Here is a 10200-nt window from a genome sequence, read left to right as displayed (position 1 = left end):
GTCATCAGGAATTTGCAAGAGCCCTGTTGGTCTGTATCTGGGTGAAAATAACATTGGGGGTGCCACAGATTTTTGCGCGTGCTCCCTGCTTCGAACCACACCGAGAGAGGGACGATCGGATCACTGTTGTCGTGTGTTTTTAGTCAACATTTCATACAATACAAACCAATAAGATTCGTTGCTGCATTTTATTTGTAAAGATGCTGACATTAGACGTGTTTGTATGCTCTCATGGCACCTTTTAACGTCCTTGTGTCGCCTTTAGGCACTTTTTTAACGCTAACGTGTACGCAGACAAAATACAGCCGGGGTGTCAGGCCTGTTTTTCCTGTTATCCACCTCCTGCGTAGGCTGCCAAGTGCACGCGCTCCTCCATTTGCAGATCACGAGGCTGTAAACAGCATTCTTCCTTCTCTCTCTGCGACCCCTGTCTTCTAGACACTTAACCCCTTCCAACGGGGATAAAATTATGAAGATGTGTATTACAATTGTGGAAATATTGCGCCAAAATCCGCCTATGAGGTTATTTATAGGCCTTTGTCTAAAGAATTAAAAAAAAACACTCCCATGTGGGTTGCGCCATCAGCCTTGCGCGCGGCTGACTTGCTGGAATATTCCACACAGAGGATTGGCCTTTCTCTTGCTGGACAGCTGTCTCTCTACACGAAGAAAAAACTGTTTTTTTGACAAATGCTCTTTGTTTACTGATGAAAATGCGCTGTACACGTATGGATATCTCTTATACCCACAGGACAATTTTGTATTCTTTTAGAGGCTACCTTATTTAATGTTTAAGGCTGCTAGATTCACCTTGTAAGTCAAAAAGCACTTTTTATTGTTGTTATTATTATAGGCTCCTATCATGGCTTGTGTAACTAGATTCAGTATTGTAGCACACTGGGCATAAGGAGAGTATTTGGAGGCAGAATAACAAGGCATACCATTTTTTCTGTCTCTCTTTGTATGTTCAGCCTGAAGGATTGCTCACTGGATCAAACCAGACTTCCTTGTCGCTTTGTTTTATGGTCATTTATTCTGGCTTATTGAAGGACCTTTCATTCAGATTGGTGGTACTGTACTTGTGTCTTTTTTCTTCCTTACTTAAATATTTGCATGCCTAATATTTTCAGTGTTATATTTAACAGTGTAATTTAGTCTTTGCAATCATACCATCTGTCTGTTTTTATGAGACATTCAAATAAACAGACTATCATACATTCACCTCATGGTTTGTTGTTGTGGAAATTGAGGAATGTGGATTTTTCTTTTAACCAAGCCTATTTTTAAACAATATTTAATCCTTCTCTGACACTAAAATACAAAAGTATCCATGCTGCAGGGTGCAGTTCTCTTTGTGTAACTGTGGTTAATGTGTGCACTAAAGCAAAATACTCAAACATTATATATGTCCTTTTAAAATAGGCTAAGGGCAGTGTCATCTCCTTAAAGGGACAGCTTGATCACCAACCACCAAATACTTCAACGTAACCCTCAATTTGAATCATTGTTCGAGTGAGTTTCGAACGTCTCTGAGATTGTGAGAATGTCCCCAAGCATACACTGAATCATGATGTCTAAAAGAACACATTGTGAATAATGCCTGTCTCATTTTCTATTATAGGCTCCCTTGAGAACCACTGTAACCTCCTTTATCACATTTCTGCAGCTATCATCGACATGAAACATATTACTAAGTCTTAGATATGTCTTCCTTTCATACAAGGGTGAAAATTCTGACTCATCCAGGTCTAACAGTGATTGAAAATGTAATGTTTTAAAGTTAAATTACTTTAAATACATTTCTTAATCAGTAAGAGCCATTGCTGATTTCCTGAACCAGCTCGTCTTCCTCATGCCCCACCCTTTCATTAAAGAAATATTTTTACCTCATGCTGATGAAGTTACCCTTAACCCATTCCCTTTATTTCCACTTATTTATTCCCTTTATTGCCTCATCCCTACTTGTTCCAGGGATGTGAGGGAGTATCTGTCCTCAACGCCCAATCTGTGATGTCACTGATGTGCTCAGCCAAACAGACTGAACAGAGTTATGACTGACATCCTGCTGGTGAATAACCTTGGGGATGGAAAATTATCATATTAAAGAGACATAAGCAGCACACATGATAAGATGTTCATATGCACGATTAGACTGTTTGTGTTGTTCTTTTAGGTCTATAAAGGGGAAATGTAATAAGAACACATCTTAAATTTGGGTTTCTTACACAGTTTAGTAAGGCAATTGGTCATTATTGTCATGCATTTGACATTTAATGACCCTATCTTGGAAGTATATTCCATATAAAGGTAAATAAAGTGCCAATAAATCAGACAGGGATCCTCAAATACAATGCACACAAACATTAAGCGTTATATTTTGCTCTTAACTTTAACTTTTTGTCCAAAAGAAAAGAGCTACGCCCTGAAACTGTAAACATTTCTGCATAAACAAGTTCCAAAAAGTAGGTTGTTAGATTTACATGTGGCTATTCACTGTAAACAGAGCATCTCCTGCACCCACATGCGTGACTTCACAGATTAAAATCAAAAATCTCACCAGACAACAAAAACTAGATATTTTAGCTTTTATCTGGTGCACATGTGGAGGCAGAGCTTCAGACCACGTATCCACCCTTTAAAACAAAATAGTCATTCACATGCATACAGGAAGTGGCAGCAGTCAGACTCTACCGCTCCACATCTGCGGCTTTATTTCCACCAAGGGGGTGCTTTCAGTGAGCAGACTGCTAATGGGACAGACGTGAAGAGGTGCACTGGAAACATCACTAATGTGACAGGAACAGGAAGTGGTGAACAGAGCGATGAGTTACCTGGTAAATTATGAGGCTGGCGTGTTCCTCACTCCTCACACTGCTTGTAAACCATCTCAGCTGCTCCCCATTTAGCTTCACAGGGCTTTATCATGTGTTTAACTCAAACTTGAAAGGAGTGTCTGCATCTTCTTTTTGCCTGGCACCTGTTTGATGGTTAAAAACATGACACAGAACGGTGGCAGGGCTGGTAATGGTTCCACGAAAAAAGGAGAAGAGCTTAAAATTGTGATTGTTGGAGATGGAGGCTGTGGGAAAACATCACTACTGATGGTTTACGCTAAAGGTGATTTTCCAGAGGTAAGAGCAGCTTTTGTATCATTATAATCTTTATTTGAAAAGAATATCACTTTAAAAACTGTCACATGTGTCCTTGTTCATCTACATGTCTGATTAAACTGCCAATAATGAGCTGAAACAAATGAAAGAACATGTAAATAAACCAGTTGTATCTCAAAATGGATATTTTCCTCTTCTGTGTCAAAAACAGAAATATGCACCGTCTGTTTTTGAGAAATATGTCACCACTATCACCCTCGGAGGGAAAGAGATAAAGCTCAACCTGTATGACACAGCCGGTAAGACTCTATTTACAAATAAACACATTCAGGTTAAAGATCCTTGATTCATTCTTTTATATTATTTGGTTTTCTCTGACAAGACATGACAGTTTGAGAGATGACACACATTTAGTCCACCGGACAGGGTACAGCAAACACCTGTACATACAAACAGCACCAACACTGATGTAGACATCAGCACAGACATGATTACCAAAGGGAATGCAAGTTAAACATATTTTTAAGATATTCGCTCCCCCAGCCACTGTGTTGATCTCATTCTGACACAGGCAGAGGAAGTAGTTAAGGTCATCAGCGTCACATTTTCAGGAACTGTTCAACTGTTTGCATATTAGTAACTTCTAATAATCCCATGAGGCGCCAACGTTATAGGCACATTTCCTGCAAACGATGGCTTTTTTTTTAAACGTTTGAGTCAGCAAAAACAGCAGTCATGTAAAATCCTGGCTCCATTAGTGATGATTTAAAGGTGTACACATGTTTACTTTACAAATCCATCATGAATACATGTGTAATTTAACAGCTGATCATATTAGAATAGGTCCAAATGGAATAAATCTTTATTATTTTGCAGTAAAAACATGGAGACATGAAAAACCACACTGAAACACAAAAATAAAGTGCCTTAATGCACAAACAATCTTTAAAAGAGCCCGATGACCACTCTACTCATTAAATCTTTAAATTTATCTATAAACATCAGGTTTAATGCTGGAGTCAAGCGTGTTTCATAGGGAAAGTCAGAAGGTCTCTTATCTGATCTTTTTTAACTTTTAGTCTCAAAAAACTTCTACGTAAAATCTGGGCTCCATTCAATGCTTTTCTAAATGCTGACTTTATAAATCCACCATGATTATGTGTTTGATTTAGCAACTGATCATATTAGAATTGAATGGAGTAAGGCTTTATTATTTTGCCATAAAAACATGGAAACATGAAAAAACCACAACACTGAAACACAAAAGTGAGGGCCCTATAGAGTAAAAATACTATAGTATCAGTACAATAATGTCATTAAAAAGAGCCTAATGACCCCTCTAGTGTCATTTAATCTGTAAATAGATAAAAAAAAAGGCCCTGTAATGTAAAAACCCTCTTAAAAGGAGCTCAGTGACCACTCTAGTCATTGAATCTTTAAATGATGCCTATGAACATGAGGTACTCACTCAGATGCATGTATCGGAAGTGTTTCCACTGTTGATTTTATGTAATTTGTGCTCCCAATATAACACAAAATGCTTGGGTTGGTGTTAAAAATCTTCAAATGTATTATATAAGGAAAGTCAGATACTGTCTTATATGATAAGTTTTAATTTTGAGTCAGCCAAATTATCTATTATGTAAAATTTGGGCTCCAATGAACAATGATTTAAATGTGTATGTGCTTATATTGCAAATCCATCATGAATACGCCCCTTTTATTTTCATATCACTCACTGAATAAGCCTTGAACTTTAATGAAACTCTTGTCCAGTTCTCTTATATCTGGGCGGCGTATAAGTCCACTCTTGAATCTTTTTGGGTACCAGTACATCAATATGTCAGACAAGCATATACTGTATGTAGCCCCTCACCCAAACATAACCATGTGAAATCATCTGTAGATATGAAAAAGGAGCCAATAATAATAAAGTAAATAAAAATGATCAAAAACACAATCCAACCCCAATCCTGGCCTCTAGCCAAGAATTTTTTTTAAATCTTATTTTTCCAGACAGTTTTGGAGGTCATTCATTACAGAAGTCCAAATTTCAATGACAGTCTTTTGCTCCATGAATACAGGCAATGGATATCTCTAAATAAGCTATGTCTAAGTAAATAAGTAGCCACACCTGAATAGAAATAGTGTTTTTTTTCTTTCCAGTGTGTAGCCTAATATTGGACAATTCATAAACAGTTTATCAAGTCAGAAAATTCTACTCACCTTCCATTTTTGACCAGTTGCCACATAAAAAGTGGTAAACATTTTTCTAATTTCTTAAAAACATCTTAAAAAGTCTCAAGCTTGATTTCTTTTAGGTGCAGGAACTATGTATGTTAGTTAGCCAAAAAAACATGAAAAACAACGACACCAAACACCAAAGCACAGCAAAAAATACAAATGTAAAGGGCCCTATAGTGTAAAAACACTCTAAAATTGCTAAATAGTCTAGTATAAGTATTTCAGCATCATTTTAAAGAGCAGAATGACCAGTCTAGTAGGCATGCACAGATACTGATACCTACGTATATCAGGTATCTGTGCAGATGCCAAGCTTTAGCACTTGTACTCATAAACAGCGGATACTTTACTCGGGTCATGTCAGCCTCTCATGTGAGTATGTTGTCAAAAGTTTTGGCCATGTCTGCAGTTTTTTGATATATATGAATAAGAATGATGAAAGTAGAGGAGAATAAAAGCACTGATAAACTATCAAAAGGAAGGATGAGGAAAATCTGATTAAAATTAAATAAACTTTCAAAATAAATGTAAGAGCGTTCATTATATTATAAAGTACTCATATCTGTATTGGTATTGCTGAGTACCTGAATTTAAGTACTTGTGCTTGGTGTGTGTAAATGTGGTGCATCCTTACACTCCAGTGTTTCTCACATTTAATCTTGTATTGTGTTTGCACTGTTGATTTTATTAAATTTTTTTTGCCCCTAATGTAACACAAATGCTAGGGTATTAAAAATCTTCACATGTTATATAGGGAAAGTTAAAAGGTCTCTTATTTGATAATTGCTGATTTAAAGTTATAATTTAGTTGGTATATCCTAAAAGTGTCTGAAACTGTTAAATCATATTTTGAAAAAAGGTTGAGTCATATTTAAACGTTGCACATAAGGGTACTGAAAACTGCATTTCTTTTATATTGGTGCATAAACTGAGGTATATTAGCTTGATTAACTGTAAAACCCATGAATAAAATGACTGCATGAGTTGGCTGCTTATCTTCAGTGTAGCACAGTTTGCAGCAGTGTGCCTTACATCAGCGGAAAAAGGAAGCTGCAGACAGGATGTGGTTTTAACATGTACACAAACTTTAAAACATATATCATATCTGTGTATTTACAGAGTTCCTCCCAAAACCGTGTCTGCGTCACTTTTTTTTGCACAGTCCTGCAAATAAAAAAGTTGTCTGCGGTCATCAGATAACCCATATTCTGTACCTTCATTCCTGCAGGACAGGAAGACTACGACAGACTGCGGCCGCTTTCATACCAAGAAGCTAATCTGGTTCTAGTCTGCTTTGATGTCACAAACCCCACCAGCTTTGAGAATGTCATGATAAAGGTAATCTGCCTGCCTGTCAAGTTAAACAAACTCATCTAATGAGACAAGAATGCCCCAGCTTAACTGGAGCTGCAGAGTGTTTTTTCACACTCACTTTGTAAATGATTGTTAGAGGCTGGTATGTTGGTGTTGGCTGCTTTCTTTCAGCTATGATTAACTCTCTCTGCATGTGGACATTGACCCCCTCATGCACACACAAACACCATTAGAATTCTGCAATAGTAATCCTGAAGCAAAACATCAGCAAATAAGAAACAAAGATATCCTCTATTAATCCCTCTATGGGAAATTTGATTCTTTGATCTGTTGCTGAACATGCTACGCATACGCAGACTTGAAATACAAGCACAAACAGAATTCTATAGACATGCACTAATGAAGAAATGTCAGAGTGAGCAGCTACACATGCAGGAAGAAACATGGTCCTGACCGGTGGCTGGTTCCCAACCCCACAGAGAAAACATGCAATAAATCTTTATCTCTTTATTCACCCAGTGGTATCCTGAGGTGAGGCACTTCTGCAGGGACATACCGGTCATCCTGATTGGCTGCAAGACCGACCTCAGGAAAGACAAAGAATGTTCGAGGAAGCTCAAGGCCATGGATCTGGCTCCTATCACTTACTCTCAGGTAAAGCAATTAGAAATGTGCACAACTGTGGTGTTGTAGTTACAAAAATATGCTACATGTGAGAGAGGAAGCAACCAAACCAAAACTTGAAACCACATTATCTGTAATACAATTGAAACAGAACAACAGATATCTTTCAGATGTACATTTAGATTGACTTACTCCACATCAAAAACAACAGGAGCAAGTGTGATTGCAGTGTCTTGTAAAAAATCTGACAACTCTTATCATATTCATCTGACAAGTCTTATTTCAAGATATAAAAAGGCCTGAATTGAATATAATAGGTAAAAATATCAACAAGTGAAGCAGGAAAATTGATATGAGATGTTTCTAAATTAGTTAGCACCTCCTAACCAGTAGAATTTGCTTGCTGCATTTGCGAAATTGCTTACAAAAAAAACAAACAATTTAAGTCTTAATTTTTGCTTGTAAAATCTTGAAATAAGATGTGAATCTGCACTGGTGAATGTGCCGACACACGGGCAGCTTTTACTATCAGGTAAAGGTAGGCAAATACCCTGGCCTCTTGCACCAAGGGGCCTCAGGTTATAGTCAATATAGGTGTGCATCAAACATTAGGTTTACGTCCAAAATGGTTTTCAGTATTTAAGACATGCATTTGTATGTAAACAAAGGGCCAAGAATGAATGAAATTGTATCAAATTTGATTTTGATTATTCAAAAGTCCAAGAAGAGGACCTCTAGCTCCAACAGCTAGGTCCAAGCCCCTCAAAAGCTCAAAAATATCCACATATCATGCATGCAATAAACAAAAAATAAGTTTGTGGCAGATGCATGGATATTTCACCTACTGTGAAGATATATTTTGAGTTTTTTAAGTCACACCTGACCTAGAGAGATGCAAACTATACCATGTGGTGAGTTTTAGTTATAATGCTCTTTGTAAGAGCTGATTAAGTAGTGTTGGGTATTAATTTCAGCTGTCAAAAGATAAACATTTTTAATTGTGATTAATCTCAGAATGCCTGTGGTTGATTGCGATGTATCACACTCTTTCTGTTACTATTTTGCATTTTAAACTGTTTTTGTCATTTTGTGTTTGTGTTAAACACAGAGTAATTGACTTGCTCTTTAAATACAGGCCTGCCTTTAGAGTTAGATGAAACATTATAACATGAACTTCACCACAGAAAAAGGGACTCGTTTTGGATAGAAACTTAGCTGTCTTGAAGTTTTGTTTAAAGTCCCTGTAAAGTGAATACAAAATATATTTTAGATTTTTTGTATGATAGGCCACTGTGTTATCAACCACCAGGCCAAATTTCAGTCATGAAAAACATCTCCAAGTTTATCAAATTAAGCTTAAATCATAAAAAATGAGGCAGTTCCAATCTGTTCTAGGATGGTGTGGGCGCGTCAGTTGAATGAGCTAAAGCCATGCCCATCACCCATCAAGACCGGTGATGTGTCATGAGCTCCTATATTTGCCCTGCTTGAATAAAACCAAGCCAGGAAGGAGGTGAAGAACTTTCTAATGCTCTAAATAAAAAATTCAGTCACACTCAGTGTTTTCACATGTTTACAGCCATCCAGACATTAAGGAGCAGTGGTGGACTTGTTTTACATCACTGTGGATGCAGGGAGACTTGCATGCCTTAACCAAAGTGGTAAAAATAACATTAAAGCATGTGATTAATCACGATTAAAAAGGTTAAGCGAACTAATTGTGGACCTTAATTAATCGCAATTAACCAGCAGGCTCATAGCCCTAGTATTTATATTTCAGATCTGGGTTTGTCCTGTAGTTCTAAGGGAATCTGTCTTTGTTTGGGGCCTTCAAGTTAATATAATTACGTGGGAATTTAATGAGATTTTTGATCCCCAGATTAGATGAATCCATTTGTAAGTTTGCAGTGTTTTCACTCTCAGCTGTACTTTCGTGGTGTTATAGTTGATGTCTGATCTGCAGGGTGAAGAGACGCGACAGCAGATGAATGCAGAGCTCTACCTCGAGTGTTCGGCGAAGTATAAGGAGAACGTGGATGACATTTTCAGAGAGGCCACCAAAAGAACTCTAATCTTCAATCGAAAACAAAGAAACCACAAAAAGAAAAAGAAATGTGTCATTTTGTGAAGTCAAGAAGGACAGAGGACCAGGGTGGAAGTAGTTAGCGCAGATGTGGAAACAGCTGTTTAGGTCAAAAAGGACACATCAGTAAATCTGGGCCACGCTGAATCATCAGTGCAAACTCTTCACTGTTACAAAAAAAGGCAAAAGACATTAAAGGAAAGATAATTCCTGGAAAAGAAAATTCCTGCAGTGGTTTGGAAACATGTTATGCAATTTGAAAAGCCACATTATATGTCCCCTTTTTATACAAAAAAGAAGCACATTTGAATATTTTCATAAGTCTTGTACTGTAACCTATTTTGTATTTCTACTGAAACTGCTAATTCTTGTATTTTTAATTAGGACTTTTATATTTTTACTGTTGAATTAAATATCCATTCTGTTGAAAAACAAACAAACTGGTAGATAAGTTCACAAGAAAAATCAACAGCTGTTGGCACTGAATTATAAAAAGCATGACTGGGATAATTCATTACCAGAGAAACACTGAACATGAGCAAGACCTGGGGCTATTTCTTATCTTTACGAACAGCGCCCACTAGTGTTGGAAAAATGAACATACAGGTGCATCTCAAAGAATTATATCATGAAAAAGTTACATTTTCCTGATTTAATTCAAGATTTTCATTTTCTAGATTCATCTCACACAATATAGAATATATGGAAGTTTAACATTTTGAAGTAAACAAAAGAAAAAATGACTTTTACATGATATTTTAAATTTTGTTTCTAGATGCACCTGTATGCAATAGCCCAGATGTTTGGGCCACAATCACAGGGAAA

The 10200-nt window shown here is 37.0% G+C and overlaps 1 protein-coding gene across 2 annotated transcripts; it reads left to right on the top strand.

Moving 5' to 3' along the window:
* Positions 1–2669: 2669 nt before the first annotated feature.
* rhof (ras homolog family member F) lies at positions 2670–10050 on the top strand. 2 transcript variants are annotated; one of them, XM_041810463.1, is made up of 6 exons: positions 2670–2834; positions 3006–3131; positions 3322–3409; positions 6583–6692; positions 7188–7322; positions 9256–10050. In XM_041810463.1, exons 1-6 carry the CDS (start codon positions 2823–2825, stop codon positions 9418–9420), a joined length of 636 nt encoding a protein of 211 aa, XP_041666397.1. In that variant the 5' UTR covers positions 2670–2822; the 3' UTR covers positions 9421–10050. The 2 variants fall into 2 exon arrangements, with proteins under 2 accessions (XP_041666397.1, XP_041666396.1); XM_041810462.1 differs by lacking the exon at positions 2670–2834 and having other exon boundaries at positions 2985–3131.
* Positions 10051–10200: the final 150 nt, after the last annotated feature.

The sequence above is a fragment of the Cheilinus undulatus genome, linkage group 17, assembly GCF_018320785.1.
Source record: "Cheilinus undulatus linkage group 17, ASM1832078v1, whole genome shotgun sequence".
Classification (NCBI taxonomy): Eukaryota; Metazoa; Chordata; class Actinopteri; order Labriformes; family Labridae; genus Cheilinus; species Cheilinus undulatus.
This window is presented reverse-complemented; position numbering and strand designations above follow the sequence as displayed.

What these genes read in the sequence shown, in the direction of transcription:
- rhof (XM_041810462.1), top strand. Translation starts at nt 2,985, where the DNA reads ATGGTTAAAAACATGACACAGAACGGTGGCAGGGCTGGTAATGGTTCC. An exon ending in CAACCTGTATGACACAGCCG is followed by an intron (nt 3,410 to 6,582) that starts GTAAGACTCTAT and finishes TCATTCCTGCAG; the next exon opens with GACAGGAAGACTACGACAGA. An exon ending in CTCCTATCACTTACTCTCAG is followed by an intron (nt 7,323 to 9,255) that starts GTAAAGCAATTA and finishes TCTGATCTGCAG; the next exon opens with GGTGAAGAGACGCGACAGCA.